At 41.9% G+C, this 20,808-nt stretch overlaps 1 protein-coding gene across 1 annotated transcript in view; it reads right to left on the bottom strand.

Moving 5' to 3' along the window:
* Window positions 1–482: 482 nt before the first annotated feature.
* Window positions 483–20,808, bottom strand: part of TMEFF1 (transmembrane protein with EGF like and two follistatin like domains 1) — a 96,904-nt gene continuing 76,578 nt past the window's right edge. The window contains exons 6-10 of the mRNA XM_066625126.1: window positions 17,777–17,925; window positions 12,319–12,384; window positions 8,394–8,517; window positions 6,060–6,218; window positions 483–1,672 (exon numbers count right to left, since the gene is read on the bottom strand). Coding sequence (XP_066481223.1) covers window positions 1,588–1,672; window positions 6,060–6,218; window positions 8,394–8,517; window positions 12,319–12,384; window positions 17,777–17,925 — 583 coding nt within the window. The 3' untranslated portion in view covers window positions 483–1,587. The remainder of the gene's footprint in view (window positions 1,673–6,059; window positions 6,219–8,393; window positions 8,518–12,318; window positions 12,385–17,776; window positions 17,926–20,808) is intronic.

Raw genomic sequence — 20,808 nt, 5'->3', positions numbered from 1 at the left:
GTTCAAAAGCAGGGTCTGAAACTCCACCCCAAGAGGACTTGTCAAATATTTATAACTACAAAATAGCCATGCATGATTGTTCAAATGCTCTCTGCAACATGAAACCTCTAAAATTAGGAAGCCGTGTCCGGGAAGGAACATACATTCAAAGAATCACATTTCTGTACCAATGAACTTGCTTGCATTAATCCAGGAATAATTAAGCAACTTACTAATTAAGCCAAAGAATGAATTAGCATGCTGTTAAGATCCGCTGTTGCTTTCATTTTAACTAAGCTCCTTTCTTGGGTACAGGTTGGAGGGAAAATTCTGCATTTTCCAATAGACCCTTGGCTACTTAAATGAAAAACTCTGCTGCCACCCTACAAACCTTAGCAGTGCTCCTTTTAGTAATGAACAAACACACTCGGAACAGATGAAACATTGTGGGAAAACAACGTACTGAACATGCCTTTCCAGTTCAAATACTGAAAGCCTTTTTATTGAACAAATTATTAAACCCTACATGCAGAATTGGAAAGTCTAAAACTACATGTTGAACAGCTGGAACACACCCTAGTTACATTTTAGCTCTGGATCTTCCAAACAACTACTAACATCCTATTAATATAACTACAACCAGCAGACTTAATTTGGATGAGACACGTTCTTAGCTCTTGAAAATATCCATAACAAGAGCGCAAATCTTTAATGGTATTTAATAATTTTTTTCAGGTGTTTTTTTTTTTGCATTTTAATCACAAAGACTATACAATTGTATCTGTTGATGTGAAAACAGGTATTCTCTTTAGAAAACTGTAATAAGTATGAAAGTAGTTTAAACAGTGAACAATGCAGGCTTAAACCCAATCATATGAGTCTGATTATGAAACATAACCTTTTTTTTTTTTCTTTTTAAACAATACACAAGTCTACCAAGACCTGTTTCTCTGGGACAAATGCCCTCTGCATTACTGGGCAGGTTTTCAGATTATGAAATGTATATTATTAATTTTTTTTACAATTTAAAAATAAAGTGTCAAATATTTATGAAGACAGTGGTGCTTCGACCCAGTCCGTACATATTATAAATATGTTACAACTACACACAAGTACACATCTTCACAATTCATGCGATTGGCAGTGTCTAAAAAAATCAGTTACTAACCTTCAAAAACATTTAAATATCTACGGTATTTTAACACAGTGTCTTCTAGTTCCTGGTAAGAAAAGTATGCTGTAAACATCTTTACCCCTTAGGTCATGCCTTGTTTGCTAGGAAACATGATGGGCTCCATTTTGTTTGTTCTACAACCACTGGTGAAATGTCTCTGTTCTCAAAAATGTTACATTCCATGAGTAAAGCACAAGTCTATTATTATAACCATGTGACACAAATACAGGAAATAAACTACTGTATTCTCCAAATCATGAAATGAGAAATTACTAGAGCAGTCCATAGTTGTCAGCTGCTTTCGGAATAAAACCAAATAGAGCTACACTAAAAAAATGTCCAAAAATAAGGCCTCTGAAATAAATATTTCCATTCTTTTAAAAAAAGATAATAAAATTGTACATCACATGGTCAATGTAGGTATAAAAATCACGCTAAACCATTCTGGATGACGTATCTGAAGTAAAGTGGCCTAGATTTTGCTTTTGCCGTCGTCCTCTGTTGTTTTTTGGACATTTCCTATTATTTTAATGGGAGGGGGGAGGGAAAGAGAGAGAGAAAATGATTTATTAACTGAATGTATTTTTAAAATACAACTTCAGGATTAATTTTCTTCTTTGCACAAAAAAAATCATAAACATTGACTACACCCATCCATCAATGACATCAGCTATGGAAGCCACATGTTTTAGCCCTTTGGGATTTACCTATAAGAGATGCTACTAAAGAATCAGGCTATTTATCATGCTGTATTGTTTGAAACAGGAACAGAAGGGGTCCTGCTTAAACCAACCCTTTAGCTCCCAACAGCTCCCAGCTGTTTAGCTTAAACAGCTCCCAACCCTTTAGCTGCATAGGAGTTGCTGCAGTATAGGTCCTTCCCGTATATTTCAGTAATGCCACAAGCATGGGGTCACATGGAAGGAAATTACAGCTGTGGCACTTTCCCTGAAGAACATTGCTCCATACAGCATTGGTACAGGAAGGAGCCAAAGCCTGGGCTCCTGGAACAAGACTGCTGCTCTCTTACACTATCAAGCATAACAGATAGAAGTCATGCTATAACAGATCTCATAAGACGAAAGCCCTCGTTCCCAAACTCCTGGGTTGCAACCCACCAGGGAAACTGGAAGCAGGGCATTCCCCCTTAAGGGGGGAGTGACCCTGCAGCGATGACATTGCAGCTATCATGCTGCCACCGCAACCACCCACAAGGCTTCTTTAAATACCTGGGGGTTAGTGCTGGCCTTCAGTAGGGTGTGGGGGCCTCCCTGCCCCCTTTGCAGGCCTCTCTGCTGCTTGAACAGAACTTATTGAGACTGACTTCCACTTTTGCTAACACCATCCTGCCCCACCCCACCCTCGCAAAGACTTACAAGGTTCCCAACTCCCCTGCAGGGAACCACTGGGCTAAAGGAAAAGCTGAGAATGGCACTGTGACATGCAGCTTCTCTGCAATAGCATCGCTGCTGTCTACATCTTACTCTGCCATCATTACATGGCTGACCATGACTGGCATGTGGGATGCAGAGTTGCACAAATCCAGACAGCCAATACGTAGTCTTGAAATTCCCTCTAAGTGCAACTTCAGGCAAGAGACTTGCTGTAGCAGCTAATTAACCGATGCAGCATTACAAGCCAGAACTTATTTATTCAGACTAAGAAAAATGGTCTATCTAACCCAAAAGAGCTGACCCTGATGGGTAGAAACTCTTCAGAATCCTAGAACTGTATGAACTCTACATTTTAAATTCAGCTATAAAACTACCATAGCTTATGCAGGTGTGCCCCAGTATTCACTAGGGTTCCGTTCCAGACTCCCCCGTGGATATTGGGGGCAGCTTTAAAAAGAAAGGGGTAAGTTTAAAAAATCTTGGTAAAACAATATTTTTTTTAAAATGTTCCCCTATCTTTTTAAGAGGTATCCCTGGTATCTGTGGATAACTGAAACCATGGATACCAAATCCATGAATACCAGGGCATGCCTGTATAGGAAAATATGCAAATTGCACCATCAATTGTAAATGATGAAAATTCCTTTAAATGGCCATATTGCAATATAATAAAACGTAAAAAATTATTTCAGTTCAGTCTTGAGAGATGGTTTCAATTTATTTGAGATGCAGGATAAACCTTATATAAGTCTAAGGATGCAGCTAAAATGTGTTATGACCAAAATTCGTTTATTTCACTTTAAGCCCACTCTTCACCCAAGGAACACAGGGCAGCATATATGGTTTGCGCAACTCCCTTTATCCTCACAATAATCCTGTGAAGCAGGCTATAGTAAGAGAGGATAATTGGACTAAGATTCCTCGGAGAGTCTTATAGGTGAGTAAAAATTACAATTTGTCTGAAGAAACCTGCAATCATGGTTCAGCCACAAAGTGACATGGACATCATTTGGTTGTAAATGCATCACAAAAATAAAGTTCTAGCCTAAAGCCCTAAGGTGCACTATTCCGTGGGCCCTGTGACTCACAACCAACAACTGTTGCTAGCACCATTTGTCTCCAGTTTCTCCAAGACCAAAATTAACAGCTGGGTGAACTGGAGATGACCATCAAGAATAATACAAGACCTCAAGGATGAAATACAGCGCTTATGCTGTATCCCAAACCCTGCTCCACTCTCCTTGGACTTCCACCAGCTCAAGAGGTGGCGCAAGTCCAAGGAGACTCAAAGGGGAAAGGGCGCCTTTTCCCGAGGTAAGGGGAAAAGTTTCCCCTTGCCTCTGGCTGAGCTACTTTTGGCCCCTATCCTGCACTGGATACAGCACAAGCCTCTTGGCTTGCCTGTTCCAGCACAGGGTAGGATTGCACCCTTCGGCTGCAGTCCTTTGTATAATCTGGACTAAGCCACATGAAACTGAATGGGTTTTACTTCTGAATAAAATAAATAAAATAAATACTTCATAAATAAGCATGTGATCGTGAATCAAACAAGCCTATATATGAGCAAGTACTATGTTTAGTGTTGCTATTATGGCTTCTGCCTGTGCCTGTCCACCTGCCTGCCCATGCCCAAGGGGTCAGTGGCTTCCTTTCACCCAGCCCAAAAACCTGGCGCTTTGACAAGAGGGATTCATCTCCTCTGCCTCTACTCTGAATCTGTTCAACTCAGGGACATAGTTTTGAGTCGCATCTTCCTTGGCTTCCCTCTCCCAACTGCCACAAATAGCACAACAAGCTGAGCAACCTCACAAGAAGTTCTTAACCACTAATGAAACATCCAGGATTTTGGGTGGGCTGGGTCTCAGAGCTGATCCAAGCATTTCCCTCCTGCACTTATTGCAAGACTAAGTCAAGACAGTAGCATGCCTAGGGGGGATTTAGGGGGTCAAGTGAGCCCAGGTGGGACATCTGGGGGAAGTAGTGGCAACCCCCAGCCATGCCACCACCCTCCCACAGGTTGCACTCCCTACCTCCCTTCCAGAAGCCTTTGGAGGGCTGGAGAAGCCATGTGTAGCCTCCCTGACCCTCATAAGGCCTTGTAAGGCCTTCAAAGGGCCAAAAAATGGCCCTTTCAGTTTCTCAGGGAAACCGGAAATGACTTTTTATGCTGATAGAAGGCCTTCTGAGGATTTTCAGCTAAAAACCGGAAGTGCAATTTTTTGTTCCTTCAACAGATTTACAAGGCCTTACGCGGGTCAGGGAGACTGCACACGGCCTCTCTGGCCCTCCAAAGTCTTCCAGATGGGAGGCAGCAGGTGGGGGGTGGCCATTTGCAGTCATGGCCCCAGATGGCACCAGGGGCAGGATTTTCACTGGCTCAAGGGTGATGCTGCTGTTGGTTGGATGTTTCTTGGTTCTTTATCCCACTGTTCAGGCTCAGGTGAGTTGTCCAGGGTCTGTCCACCCATAGCATTATGGAAGCCTGATATAATCAGGCTGGACAAAACATCAACTCCTTCATATTCAACAGCTTTGCTCGTATCGACTGAAAAAGCAACTCAACACAGGTTGCACAGTATTCAGGATTTCAAAATAATGCCAACATCAAACATGATTTTATCTTTTTAAAAATCCTGCTGTGCAATTTGGAAAACTTTCCAAACTCTCTGCATCTCATTTCTTTGCACAAGGCCACTCTAGATTTGTTCCCAGAATGCAATTAATTCATCATACTAAAAGCTGCTATCTGAAGACAAAACTATACAAGGGTCTGTTCTGCTGTAACTCATCTCTCCCATTGGCTGACATTATTGATTTCAATAATGGGGGAGGCTGTCTTGGGCTGTTTGTTGCAACTTGCAGGCTATGACACATCAGACAGCTGAAAGTGTGGAACATTGTTCCACCCTCATTGGCTCATCAATGCCAAATATATACTGGCTGATTATGCCATCCTAATTAGTTCAACAACACTGTTTGCTGTTTGCTCTTGGAATACAAAAGCAAGAGCAGTTGTCCTATTGGTTCATGGATTTGTGTGTTTGATGGTTCTTGGTCTGGAAGTGCTATACAGGACATATAAAAAGCAATAAAAGTAGAACTATATACAATATATGAGCTACATAGGCACAATGAATAACCTCACTGGGTGCTGCTCTAACTAACCACATGAAGACGATACCACATATACTCTCTCTCTCTCTCTCTCTCACTCACACACACACACACACACACACACACACACACACACACAGATGGGTGCACCACCTAGAGACCCACTTTCATGATGGCCCGATTTCAATGATTCTTCCCTTGTTAGAAGAGGCTATAACTCTGTATATAGAACTTTCACAATACAATGTTCCTCTTACTACACAAACTGGAGCACTGGCTCACTCAGTGTAACCAAGACCATGAGGAGACAGAGCAATACAGTTTCCCCAGCTGTATGAATAAGCTAGAAACAAGAAGGCCAAAAGGCAATCTCTGGCACAATTTTCCTAACAACTTACCGGGTTATGCACATAACAATTGCAACAATAATGGCAATCTGGACTGCTCCAATTATTGCAGCAATGAGGACATGTGTGAGCTTTTGTCTACTTGGGACAACATAAAGTATGCTAAAGTCTGTCTTTTCACAGTGCTGTCCTGTGTATCCAGATTCACACCTGAAAGAGAAGAGGGAAAAAAAGTTTAAAAGCGGGAGCCTTCTCCACAAATACGGGTCATTTTACAGATAAGTGCTGGACTGCAACTGTGAGACAACATGAAAGATTCAAGGCAAAGAGCCCCATAATCAATTAAAAACCTTTAACAGTAAATGGTAATAAAGTAAACTTTAAAGTACAGGGCAAACAAGATGATCTTACACAGTGAACGCCAGAATGGTTTAAACACTAAAAGCTACCTTATCTAGGTATATCTATACCACTACTTTTAATGGTTGTATACTAGTGGAACCATCCTGACTTCTCCCCATTACCTCAACGCAAAGACTCCTAAAAGTTGTAGCTTGGAAAGAAAGTAGAGAACTCTGTTGTTATAGACCACTGGGTCTGCAATCCTAGACTAACTTAACTGGGAGTAAGCACCACTGAACAAAATAATACTGTATGCCTCCTTGAAAAACTACAGCTCACAAGTTTACAGGAGGAGATGGAATGACTGTTAAGCCAGCTTAAATGTAAATAAAATGTGCAACCAACTCAATCATGGCAACCGACAAGGCTCAGTAAAAATTAGTCCAGCAGTGCAACATGAGTTTTCAATGATCAGCATTGTCATTATTAAAATATAAACCTAAAAAAGAATTCTGCAAGACCTGAAAGCTTGATTGGAGGGTTTTTAACATGATGATCTAAGTCATAGGCTGCAATCCTATCCTCACTTTCCTGGGAGTAAGTCCCATTGAACACAATAGAACTTACTTCTGCATAGACCTGCTTAGGATTGTGCCCACAGTGTCACAACTACTCTTATGGCCTTTCTAAATCATAACTACAACAAAACTTAGCAAATTTTGCTCCATTGTATGTATAGCAAATCATAAGCATTCACTCTCCTTTTCTAAGTGACAAGTTTATTTAAGGAACAATGTACAATCCATACCTATGCCATCATGGATGAACTGAGCACAGGGCTCAGGACAGCCCACCCCACACCCACCTCAATAGGCATGCACCAATTTCTGTAGCTTGTATACCTAGAAAACATACACACATTGCCCCCAATAAGGTGAAGACTGAGGTCATAAACAGACCTCTTGTTCCCGGCAATAGTCTGGTGTGCTGAGGAAAACAAGGCCCTACTGAGTCCTATGCCAACATACCCTAAGCGTGGACATCCCATCCTGTGTGAAAATGAACCATACACTCTTTTACTTTGCTCCGTTCATAAAGGTCTTCCACAGTCACATACCAGTAGGCAAAAGTGGGATGAGGTAAGAGTAATAACTAAGATTTGGGGAATACTGAATCATAATGAATTGATTCAATATTGATATGAGACATTTTGATGATTGCAAACATTACAATATAAAGACTTTAAATACTAAGAACAACAAAAACTAGATTTACTTAAGCCAAATCTATCTTGTAATCATTCAGGGGTGGCAGTGCCATAGTGGCAGCCGCTGACTCCCACAGGGGAGATTTGGCCTAAACATCCATAAACCACACCAAATGCATGAAGTGGACTATAGTTCTCAAAAGCTTAAGCTTTGATACATTTGTTAATCTTAAAGCACCACAGGACACTCTTGTTTTGGTTACTTCAGACTAACATGGCTATCCCTCTGATTGTTGTCACCTATGGAACAGTCTCTGTTATGGCTTTTGTCAGGTGGTCCTTAATAACAAAATTAAATGTTGATAAAAATACATGCTGTATTTGATCATATACAGTTGCGCCCCCATATCTGCAGGGGTTCCATTCTGGAACCCCCTGTGGTCAAGTGAAACTGTGATACAGGTGAACGCGCACGCCCCCACCCTTCAGAGGTGAGGGGAGCTCTGCAACCCTCGCCTCCAGAGAGTCATCTAAGCCCAGTAGAGGCAGCAGACATCCTTTCATTGTCTCTGCCAGAGTCAGACTGAGTCTTAGAGGCTAAAACATTTTTTTTTAGCCGGAAGTGACGTTTTTAATGCCTTATAAGACATTGGGATGCCTGGGGACAGTTGTCTGTGACCTCTGCTGGGCTCAGACGACTGTCCAGAGATGAGGGGAGCAGAGCTCTTCTTGTCTCCTGAGAGGGTCCCATGGACCTGATCTGCAAATATGGGATCCGTGGATACAGGGTGCTCCTTGTATTCCCAAATGCTGCTGCTATTGGTCAATAGACTTACCGACAGGAAGCCTTCTGTGTAGAATAAATGAACTCACACTTCCCATGGATGCAATATCCATTGAAACTTTCTGAGCAAGGAATATGGTTTCCAATGTAGATGTCTTCTCTTTGATCACTTGCATCTTTTGTGTAAAAAAAGACATGAGCAAGATTAGCTTATTTTTCAGTCACAGTAATGTATTCTTCTGAAAGAGGTTGTGAACAGCTCTGAACTGTGAAAGTGCAATAGCATTCCCTCTAATGTGTGCATCCGTGCCCTGAATCCGAGCCCTGCGCAGCTTCTGTCACAGTGCTCATCACCAAGTGCGCAATGACATCATCACTGAGTGCGCTGGAGCTGCTCTCACATAGCTGCTTTTCAATTTATTGATTTCATTACTGATTTCAGCTCTAAGTTTAAGCTTATACTACTGGTATCAAGATTTGAAACTAAGAATGCAAAATATCTCTACATGCAGATAACACTGCAATTACACGTAGTTAGAAAAAACAATGTTTAGGAGTGCCCATGAAGCAAAGTGCAATCTTAGATTAGTACTCTAAGATTCCTTTGCTGAAACCAACTTTTGAGAATCCAAAAGCTGCTAAAAGGATCCAGAGTCGTTCAGGGTCGTTAAGCTTTTGAGGATCCAGAAGCCGCCTTGAGGGTCCTTAAGCAGGGTGGAAAGGCGGGGTATAAATCTCTTAAATAAATAACTAAAGTAAATAAAACCAGCTTTCAGATAATGCCCAACCAAAATGACAACCAACTGATTAAAGAATTCTTAGCCAATTAGATCTTCTGCCTTTTTAATATTCATTTACTTTGAACAAATGTTTTAAAATGTGCATATCACTACAACTTCACTCTAGTCTAGGTGAATGAATAAAAGCCTTTTTCAGCTATTGAAGAAAGTATGAAATAACTTTTGTTTATTATAAGGATATCATCATCATCAAGAATATACCTCTTTTCAAAAAAAATGTTTAGCAAGACTCCTTTAACAACTGGACAGAAACAATAACTATGAGAGTCAACTGTGGAGTTTGTGTTCTGGCTGATGTGGTATTTAAATGCCCTGTTGCCATCTTCTTCCTCCTCTCTGCTGTATTTGCCATAAAGGCAGCCCAACAGGTGATGATTATACACTAGGCCAGTGTTTCTCAAACTGTGGGTCGGGACCCACTAGGTGGGTGGCAAGCCAATTTCAAGTGGGTCCCCATTCATTTCAATGTTTTATTTTTAATATATTAGACTTGATGCTACCATGTTATGTGACTGCATGTGGGAAAATGTTACAAACCTGTACTTTTAACAAGCTGCTATGTATATGCTTTTAACAATGATAATCAATGGGACTTACTCCTGGGTAAATGTGGGCAGGATTGCAGCCTAGGATTGTGAAAAATGTTCCTGCTTGATGATGTCACTCCTGGTCATGACATCACTTCTGGTGGGCCCTGACAGATTCTCATTTTTAAAAGTGGGTCCCGGTGCCACATGTGTGAGAACCACTGCACTAGGCAGAACAATGGTCAGTCTCCGTTTTGTGTTCTTCTCTTACATAAATGAATGAGCTTCCCTTCCCTCCACAAAAGGGTCTATGAGGCCCCAGGATCTCCATATTCCCCATGGTGGGGAAGAGCAGAAGGGAAACTCAGCAAAACCCTTTTCAGAATTCACATTTTTACAACACAGAAGTGAGGTAGACAGGCTCCACAAAGTAGCTAAACTAGCCTGTTTCCATACTTGGACAGCTAATGCCAGGTCTGAATGCTGAATACATCTTGCAAAGAGTAGATCTTTCAGATCAAGAGATGCAGATAAAGTAAAATCACAAGGCACAGAAGCAAACAGATCTAAATCTCCATTATCAAAAACGTAACTGTCCTACATTTTCACAGCCCAAGGTATGTCTATTTAACTATGGGGTACTGTTTTCAGCCTGTATAAGAGCATATTGGAGGATAATGGAACAGCAATCACACGAAGATCATATGCAATCTCTGTCCTAGTAGAAAAGAACTGTTGGAAACAGCTACAGCCAGTGCAAATAAAATACTGGAAAATCAGTGGTGGAAGCCCCCTATATACTGTAGTTACACAGTTAATAGAAAATACTGTATAACAAAAGCATACTTATTAGGAGTTGAAATTTCCCATGTATCTGAGAGTGATAAAGTTCCAGTCTGAGGACTAATCTAAACATGCAACTAGCTTACAAGATACAGAGTTCTGGATTGTTTTCTATTTTGCCTATGGAACTCTGTAATGTACACAGGTTATTTCAAGTCCTGAAATGTATTTCTTTCAGGGAATCACACACTTCATTACTCCATAAAATTATCCCTGCTAATGGCAAATAAGCTTAGCCTTCTTCTTGACATGCCTGTTTACTACATGCAGGAATTTTTGTGCCCCAAATGTAACACCTGCACCTGTAACCAGAAGGAGGACACCATCCCAGGTCCTCTGTACCAGCTAATTTATCAGCATTCACAAACAGGCTCAGAGCAATTCAATAAGCATAGGAAACACAGGAACTACAAGGGACAGATGCATTAAAAGTGTCCTGGGGTGCATATTTAAGTTCACTTAAGACAGATAAGATGTCCCTTAACACACTTGAACTGGCATTTTTTGGCACAATGAAAGAATGGCAAAAAAAGTAAAAAGAGTGGATATAGTCTAACTCGGGGGTGTCAAACATAAGGCCTGGGGGCCGGATGTGGCCCGCAGAAGCTTTTTATCTGGCCCTCAGGCTCTCAGCTGCTGAGCAGTGCTGAGGTAGCACTGCTGAAAGGGCAGCCCACCTGAAAATTGGGCTCTCCCATAACTTGAAATATGATCAAGATTTGTGTGTTTTCTGTCATTTGCAGCTAATGAGTTCCTAAGTGAGAAAAAGTGCTTATTTTTGGTTATGACCTGTTTAATAACATCACCTCCTGCCTAATGACATCACTTTCGGCCCTCAGCAGTCAACATGAATGCTATTCAGCCCTCAGTATGAAATGAGTTTGACACTCCTCATTTGACACTTGATACTCTTTCACTGTATGTAAATTATGGATGCCATCTAGAAGCAGTAGTTAGTTTATTCAGATTCAACTAATCAGAAAAATGCTATGATACTGTGTATTTACCCTCAGAGAAATGTCCCAAGGAGACCTTCAAAAAAGCTCAAATGTACTGTTGTTATTCTAGCACAAATTTCTTCAATAAACAATAAAAGGGAAAGAAAGTGACAGAAGGAGGAAATTGCTTTTCTGTAGAAATCCTTCTGTTTCCTAGGTTCTGCCAATGTTAAAAGTCACCTTTACATCCGAAGTGCAGAACACAAGAAAACTATTTCTTAGGAAAAAGTCATTCTTCAGAGCAATACATAAATTCTTCAGTGTAATATATAAAAGTTTCCTTTCCCCTCTTTAAAAGACAAGAGTGTATTTACTACATATTAATATAAGAAACACATAAGCACAAAAGAACACTATCACAACTCTATTCTTGGATTTGAAAACAAAAAAACAAGAGACACACAACATCAGCTCATTTGAAACTATTCAAACTATGCTAAACTTCCTTGGATAAATAAAAATGACTTTATTATACAAAATGTATCCTCACACACTCTGTGGAGCTGCCAAGGCCATCAGAGCTTCCGGTAAAAATGGTACTTGTTCAAGCAAGCAAAAACACATTACTTTGAAAGAGATTGGAGATAGCAAGTTATTTTAAACATGTTTAAGATTAATTATTAAAGGCATTTCAAAGCCCTTCCCAAGAAATACTTCTCAACGGTAAAGAACAGTTCTCGCTCTCAACTTAAAACATGGCAACATATGCATATTGATTAAGATGCTAGAATTGCCAACCTGTATGGAAAAAAGTCATTCAATAGCAGCACGTATAACTTATAAATGTTAGCCCAGCACTGAGACTTTACCTTTCACATCTGGCCGATATTGCATTCCGTCATCCTTCTTCCCCAACAAGCTTGTGTCATCAGCGTCTGTGGGGGGGGGGACATTTTTAAAATCTATTTATTACCTTATTTTAAATTAGTGACTCCCAAGGTAATGTCAGAGTGACAGCAGGATGATGACACACTCCTTCATATAGCTAGGAAAATGATATTGTCCAAGACTGCCCTTAATTAGTCTAGTTCAATGGTGTCCAAACCCCAGCCCAGGGGGCATCTGCGGCCCTCAGGGACCCCCAAATCCAGCCCATGGGGAGCCCCCAGTCTCCAATAAGTCTGTTGGAGCCTGCGCCGGCCCAACACAACAGCTCTCAGTGTTCGACCTCTCGCGTGAGCTGCAGGCCAAGGGCTCCCTCCGCTGCCACTGTTTCACATCTGTGAAGCAGCAGCAATAACGAAGGAAAGTCTGGCTTTGCTTTGTGCAAGGCCTTTTATAGGCATTGAGCTATCGCGAGACCTTCAGGTCTCACGGTACCTCAACCTTGAGCTATCGCAAAGTCTGAAGGTATTTTACCCCCCCCCCCTTTTCTGGCTTGGTCTTTATGTTTGGTGAAAACACATCCCTGATTGTTCTATGTGCCTCATTGCCTCTGAACAGTTTATGTCTCCATGTGCTTTGTACTTTTTCCTGGGCAGGAGATGTGTGGTCAGTAGTTTTTTTACACACACACACACACACACACACACACACACACACACACACACACACACACACACCCATTTTACTGAGATCGAGACAACAGCTCCACTATTCACATTCAATTACAAATTTCAAATTACAAATGCCTATATTACAGTTCTCATGCATACTATAAATAAGCTCAGTAAAATCCATTCGTTCATATAAATTCTGTCTCTGATAGAATTTATTTATCTGTCTTTTAAATGTAAATTAATTTTTCCCCAGCCCCCACACAGTGTCAGAGAGATGATATGGCCTTCCTGCCAAAAAGTTTGGACACCCCTATTCTAGTTCTATGATGAAGCTAGAGAAGATGTTGAAAAGAAAAGTTGAGTAGTAAACTGCCCACAAATTCCTCTGGCAAACAATAAATATGGGCTTTCTCATTCTCCCTAGTTGAGGTAGACCAGGCACAGGTAACAAAACATGGTCTGGAGTTTTCATCATCAGCTCAAACTCAGCTCACATTCAAAATATATGGTTTGATACCAGGACAATACATATATTTCACCCCCTTGTTTTCTGTGTACTTTAAGTTCCTGAATATCACAACATTCTTTCAAAACTTTCAGCTGTAGAAATAATCAGGTCAGGTGAGGTATAATGAGAGCTACGGTACATTTGATAGTTCTGGACAAGAACAGAAAAGCCAACCCACCCACCCCCCGCTTCTAGTCCATATAAATATAAAAAGGAGACTGAAATTGGGTAAGCAGTACTTGATGAGGTATCAGAATCCAGGTGGATGGATACGTTTTCTAACAGCCAGGGGTTCGGAATTCAACACCCACATATCTCTTTCCCCCACACTGTAACTAGCAGAAGCCAAATAAAGTTGGCTGAATAAGAAGTATGAACAATTCTTTTATTTTTCACAATTTATATGGGGCACCAAATACAGTAACTATTTTTTAAATGGTTTTGGATGTAGCAATAAGGAGTTGCTCAGGCAACCTAAGAAAACACTCCCACAGATGTAGCAGTACAATCTGCTACTTGCTTGGTGGGAGGCACCCAAGGCTTAAGGCCTTGTGCCTGGTGGGAGTGCAGAGTGCACTGAGAAAGTTGAGACTATGAACAGGGGCTGATGGAGCATGGAATCAGAGCAGACAGGTTTAAATCTGGCAATGCACCAGCGAGGCTTGAAGCTAGAACAGATCTGAGTTCCTCGCCCCGCCTCTACCAAGCTTTATTTATTGAATCTCAAAACACATGAGGCAATAGGGAAAATTACTGAAGGTTGCTGAGATTTACACTGGCTACAACCGGCTGGCTCTCTAGCTAACCACAACATAGATAGGAAGCGCTTCTCCATAACATCTTCAAGGCTAGCTCATCTTGTTTACTTGCACTGGGCCTCAGCCTTCGTTACTGGCCCACTCTGGTTTACCTGAGTGGGGGGGGCAGCAGGTTTGCCTGCCTGCCGGTTGCCATGTTACTAAGGCTAAGCCCAGCGCCTGTACATATAATTACCACACACAGATGCCGCTATCTCCTCCTCTTAGAATACCACGCTTTTTGAGTCCATTTCAAGTTCTGCTTTACTCCAGATGTACCAAGGGTGGGGGCAGGGGGAAATCCAGTGTCAAACATGCCACTGAGTAGCCAGAAGATCAGCCCCCCCCCCCCGAGGTTCTTGAGGTGGAGGTCAGGTCTACCCTTTGCTTTGAGCAGCCACTCTGGTCTGTGCCTCTAGATCTCCTGATGGGGATCAGGTATACATGTGGCTTCCAACTGCCCACCCCAGGTGTCCAGTACCCTAGGTATGCCACTCTCCTGCCGTTTTGGAGCCAGGCCCACACTGTACTGGCAAATAAATGTGAGTCTCACATACTCCAATACATTCCAAAGTTATTCAGAAAGGGTAAAAGGTACTGCAGGAGATGTACAGCATTCTTGGTTTGTTGCATATTCACTGAAGGAGGGCTTTATGTAGTATGCTGCATCCTGGACATTTTGAAAGGCCCTAAATAAGCAGCAGAGATTGTTAATTTTAAGGTCAAAGCTCCACTGCAGGTGAACTTGCTTCTCTCTGGAGTCTTGCTGGTTCAATGTTTACAATGCAGTCATAGCCCAATCATGTTCTTTTTTAAAATGCTCTCACTTAAGAAGTGCACAGTGTGTCCAAGCACATTGTTCTGTTCTCACCCTTCCAAAAGTGGTTTCACTTGTAAGAAACATGCAATTCTGAATTTGCAGGTAGCAATTACTTAAGCCTAGAAGTACACATTCTGTATCCTATGGACACAATTCAGCCAAGGTTAAGCATATTTAAATCCCATATATTTCAGCAGGGGAGAAGAATGTGCTTAATGTTCTCCCATTGATAACAATGGTCTACTTCTTAATGGGGTAATAAATCTAGGTCTGGACTGTGGTTGAAAAATTATCCTTTAAAAAAAAATCACTTCACACAGAAAACTAGCATGACTTGGAGAAAGATTCCAACCCAACCTTTTGCTTGACATGCTAATTATCTATGCAAAGATTGATTGATGGAGTTAGACAGACAGCCCAATCCTAACTTGCAGTGGATCAGGCAGGTCAGCGGGCCTGCACAGTATCCAGCGCAAGTTTGGGGTCAGAATCGGCGCAACCCAAGGCAAGGGGAAAACTTTCCCCTTACCTCGTGTCACACTGCACTGGTCTCAATGGGTCTAGTTGGACCTGCGCCACCTCAGCAGGTGGCGCAAATCCCAGCAGAACACAGTGGCCAGGGGCCGCTCCATGCCACCTGAAAACAGGGTCAGGATCCCAGATCCTAGGCCCACCTCCCACTCCCTGCCCGCCCAGACAACGCCCACCGCCCACCCCAAAATGCCTCCTCCCCACCACTCCCATGCCACCCAGACCCCTGTGTAGGCTGAGCTCGGCCGATGCAAACTTACCCCATCAGGCCTGGATCCTGCCCGACTCTTAGATCAATGCCCCTGAGTCGGCACAAGTGCCGGCCTAACCCAAGGGTTACAATTGCATCCTTAGACAGTCAGTCAGTAGAGGAGAGCACTCAATAAATAACACAAGTCCCCCCAGTCTAAAATGGTACACCCAGTAGGGCTATACCTAGAGCAGGGGTGCTCAAACCCCGGCCCGGGGGCCACTTGCGGCCCTCGAGGTCTCTCAATGTGGCCCTCAGGGAGCCCCCAGTCTCCAATGAGCCTCTGGCCCTCCAGAGATTTGTTGAAGCCCGCACTGGCCCAACACAATGTCTCTCAGCGTGAGGGCGACTGTTTGACCTCTTGTGTGAGCTGTGGGATGAGAGCTCCCTCCACTGCTTCCTCTTTCATATTTGTGACGCAGCAGCGGCAGCAAAGGAAAGGCCAGCTTTGCTTTGTACAAGGCCTTTTATAGGCATTGAGCTATTGCAAGACCTTCATTCATTCATATGAGTTCATCTTTAATATATTCATTTATGTAAACTTATGTAAATTTATTCAAATTTTAAATGTAAATTAATTCTTTTTTTCCCCCTGCCCCCGACACAGTGTCAGAGAGCTGATGTGGCCCTCCTGCCAAAAACTTTGGACACCCCTGACCTAGAGGACTGCAGGGCCGAACACATTTTTTTGAATGCCTGAAGTTATGTCCAGATTTTCCACCCCCCTTTTAAAGAAGTGCACTCACTAGTGTACATACACCTCAATCCACCTTACTACTTCCACCTGCTTCCTATGCCACCACTCAGGTTGTTTCTTCAAAACAGATAGGCAAAGGAGCATATTGGGAGCAAAAGAGTATTCCATACCCAGCATCATTCCACCTGGTTTAAAGAAGTAGCCAGACTGTGGAGGAGGCAGAGGTGATGGAGGGGTAGCAATCCAAAGAGCTGAAACTATGGGGGGGGGAGTAGATTTAGGCTAGACATGCGGAAGGTTGGCACTGGAACAGCCTACCTTATGCATCTGTGTGCTCTCCCTTATTGGAGGCTTTCAAGCAGAGGCTGGATGGCGAACTATCAGGGATACTGAAGTCACCTGTGTTGAGCAGGGGGGTGGACTACATGACCACCAAAGTACCTTCCAATTCTAGTACTCTAGGATTCTATTATTATTTCTCATTGTGGAGACTACTAATGCTTTTCTAAGAAATTCACCAATTTCTAAAGTATAATCAAGGAGCACACCCAGACCACTTCTGCAGACTTCTGCTTCTGTGGTAGGGAAAGCAGGCAAGGAGATAAGCTTCAAGACAGGGCAAAGGCATAAGAATGGAAGAACATAAGAAGAGCCCTGCTGGATCAGGCCAAAGGTCCATCTAGTCCAGCTTCCTGTATCTCACAGTGGCCCACCAAATGCCCCAGGGAGCACACAAGACAACAGACACAACCTGCGTCCTGGTGTCCTCCCCCGGACATATATGGCATACAATCTCCGTTCGGACATACAATCTCCGTTCATGTATGTTCATGGTAAACTGAAAAAATTACTATTTTCAAGAGGTTCTGACATGTAGTCTTATGCAGCAACTCTTACAGCTTCTGAGCCTGGCTGCACCCAGCACTGCGACAATTTCAAGCATATCTTCATAACCATAAAGACTAGGAACTTGTTTATGTGCACATATTTGAATGGGAGCTGAGACTTCACTCAAAACCCAGTGCTTACCCTTTCAGGGCTTCTGCGGAACACAGATTTATCCAAAGCTCTATTTCCAAACCTCCATGAAAAAGCAATAGTGGACTTTGCCTTTCCTGGGCTGCTAGTATGTTTAAACCTATGTCAAAAAAAAAATTAGAAATACCTGAGCAATGTCCAAGGTGTCTGATATCAATCTGTTCTTGCCTCAGGCAAGATGCTTCTCGAACAAAGCATGGGTTGTTATAGGAACTTCCATCAGATGCACAGACAGGGTTAAAACTGTACCCGCTACAGTCTATGTTGCACACACATCTGTTAAACACAAACATAATCACACATTAGGACTAAACAATGTAGCATGTTATACTTTTATATAAATGACGACATTCCTCTTTTTGCATGATGTGTATTTAAAAAAGAATAAATCATACAGGTTATTAACACAAATATGGTTCACTTTACAATAGGAGTGATATAACAATCTAAATGTACCCAAGAAGCCACATTTGAAGATCACTGCATACTCATTTCTGTGGCCTCCACCTTCGAAAGATCAGTTAGCACTGAAAAGCAGTCAGCAATGAAAATCCAACAAAAGGACTATGGCTTCCAAACTATGCTAACCACAAGTTGTAAGGTGTAAAAGTGATGCAGGAGCACTACATATACACCCCAGATGCAGACAAACTGATTTTCCCCCATAAATAAACTTTTACAGTGCTGGTTCAGACCAAAGTCCACTAATTCCAGTATTTTGTTTTCAATTACGGGGAGGGAGTGCAATTCGGATTTTCTGCCTCAGATGCTAAAATGCCATAGGCCACCTCTGCTCCCATTTATAGTTTTTAAAACAATAAAAAGGTAAAATACTTTTAAAAATATACATGCTACATTTTGTCTGTTTTTTAAAAAGTCATATGAAAATGATGAAACAGTATGAACTTCTGTTTCCTCCTATAAATCAGGACAAAAATGTTGGGTTTTTTTTTTCCCTTTTCTACTACTGAAAAGCAGCAGTAAAGTTGCACAAACTATTACTTTAACAAAACATTCATTCATACTTCTCAAAACCTTTTAACAGTGGTTTGATTATACTGTTCTGAAAAACAGGATTATGCACAATTTGGATTATCTCCTATCATAGTCAATTAAAACTGTAATTTTCAGCCGAGCATTTCATCTCATTCATCATGTTGGCAACAACACGACACAAAACAGAGAGCATATGCATCTGGTATTCCTATGCAGTGGTCCATGTCCCTCTATAGCAGGGGTCTCCAAACTATGGCCTTGGGGCCACATCCAGCCCACCAGACACTGGTGTAGCTAGATTGTTTGACACTTGGGGCCCATAAATTTTTGACACACCCCATACAAGAAAATTAATTAATCTGGGTTTCAAGTATGTGCAGTTGCCCAGGTCTATCCACCCAGCAAACATCAGCCACAGAGTCAGAAGTTCAACTGGGAGCCCAGGTCTACCTGCCTGGTTGACCTGGACTCTGAAGCTAAAAGTGCTCATGCCCCCCCACCTTACAAACACTGCATCTGTCCCTGACACAGTCACATTCTGCCCCTGCATCTGGAGGTTCAATCTAGCCATCATCGTTAATAACCACTGATAGACTATAGTCTAAAATGAAGGTTTAGAATCCAGTTTGAAAGTCATCTAAGCCAGTGACCAATGCCCAACCTTCCCACCAGTGGCATCACTAGGGTTGGTGTCACCCCCATTTATTTATTTATTTATTTAACTTGAGAAGTAACCCAACAGGTTACCCAAACCAATCAGTAGCCAACAAAAAAATAGTGGCCAACTTGATGACACTCACACAACTGAATAGGAGTTTGTGTATTAACTTTGAGACATGGGAAAGGGAGCTGGCTCATGATAACATCTTATTGGTTCCATGCTGTGTCATAACAACACCCTGTTAGCTCTCATAACCATCATGCTCAATGGTCAATTTTGAGTTGAGGAAATTCACTTTTTGTAATCTAAGGCAATTACATTTCCTTTTCTGGTTATTTGACTATAACTTTAGATATAACACAGATATTCAATGCAGTTTGTTTCATTGCATTCTGCTGTAAATTACACATTTAATGGTATACAACACGATGGTATTATTCCTAAAAACCACAATTTTGGTCACTAGTGGTGTCACCGCCCCCCCCCCGCCCGGGTGTCACTTTATTGGTTCCATGCTGTATCATAACAACATCTCATTGGCCCTTTGAATAATCATTCTCATTGTTCTGTTTTGAGTTATTATTATTAACTCAAGTTAATAAGAGTTAAGAAAATCTACTTTTTGTTACATAAGACAGTTGCATTTTTGTTTTCTGGGTTTTTGGCCATAACTTTTGATAGAATGGAGATATTCCATTCCAGTTTGTTTCATTGCATTCTACTGTAAATTACACATTGAATCGTATATAACATGAAAGTATTTTTCCTAATAAATGTTATTTTAGTCACTAGAGGTGTCACCTCCCCTTGCAACTTGCTACCCAGGGCCCGCAGTTCCCTTGGCCCCTCCGTTTTGATATCACTGCCAGCAGAAGATTTTACCTGGCCCTCAGCATGGTGATGGGGAAGCCTTTATGTTCTGGCCCTCAGCAACCTGCTGATGTGCTGGGTAACGGCAGAGTCTTCTGCCAAGGAGAAGCTTCTGCAAAAGCTCATTGAGTAGCAAAATATCAGCAACCTGCTGATGCATCTGCCAGGGAAGGTGGGGTAAAGAGGCTGGTATTTGTAAAATCATATCATGTTGATTACAAACAAGATCCAAGTAAAACTTATTCATTTAAACTTTATTCACTATTTATTTAATATAAAACTGATTTTTTTCAGCACCTGAGCATGTGTAAAGTATATGATGTGGCCCTTTTACTGAAAAGTTTGGAGACCCTTGCTCTATAGCAGTTATTTTCAACCTTTTTCACCTCATGGCACACTGACAAGGCACTAAAATCGTCAAGGCACACCATAAGGTTTTTTAAAACTGACAAGGCACACAATGCTGCCAGTGGGGGCTCACATCTCCCATTGGCCCAATTAATAAATGACCTTCCCCCAAATTCCTGTGGCAAACCTGTGGACCACTTGCGGCACGCCAGTGTGCCATGGCACAGTGGTTAAAAATGGCTGCTCTATAGCATGCCTATACAGTTCCAACTTGATCCACCAAA

The sequence above is a fragment of the Tiliqua scincoides genome, chromosome 4 (genome assembly GCF_035046505.1).
Source record: "Tiliqua scincoides isolate rTilSci1 chromosome 4, rTilSci1.hap2, whole genome shotgun sequence".
Lineage (NCBI taxonomy): Eukaryota > Metazoa > Chordata > Lepidosauria > Squamata > Scincidae > Tiliqua > Tiliqua scincoides.
The sequence above is the reverse complement of the archived record's forward strand: the minus strand, read 5'-3'. Positions and strand labels throughout refer to the sequence as shown.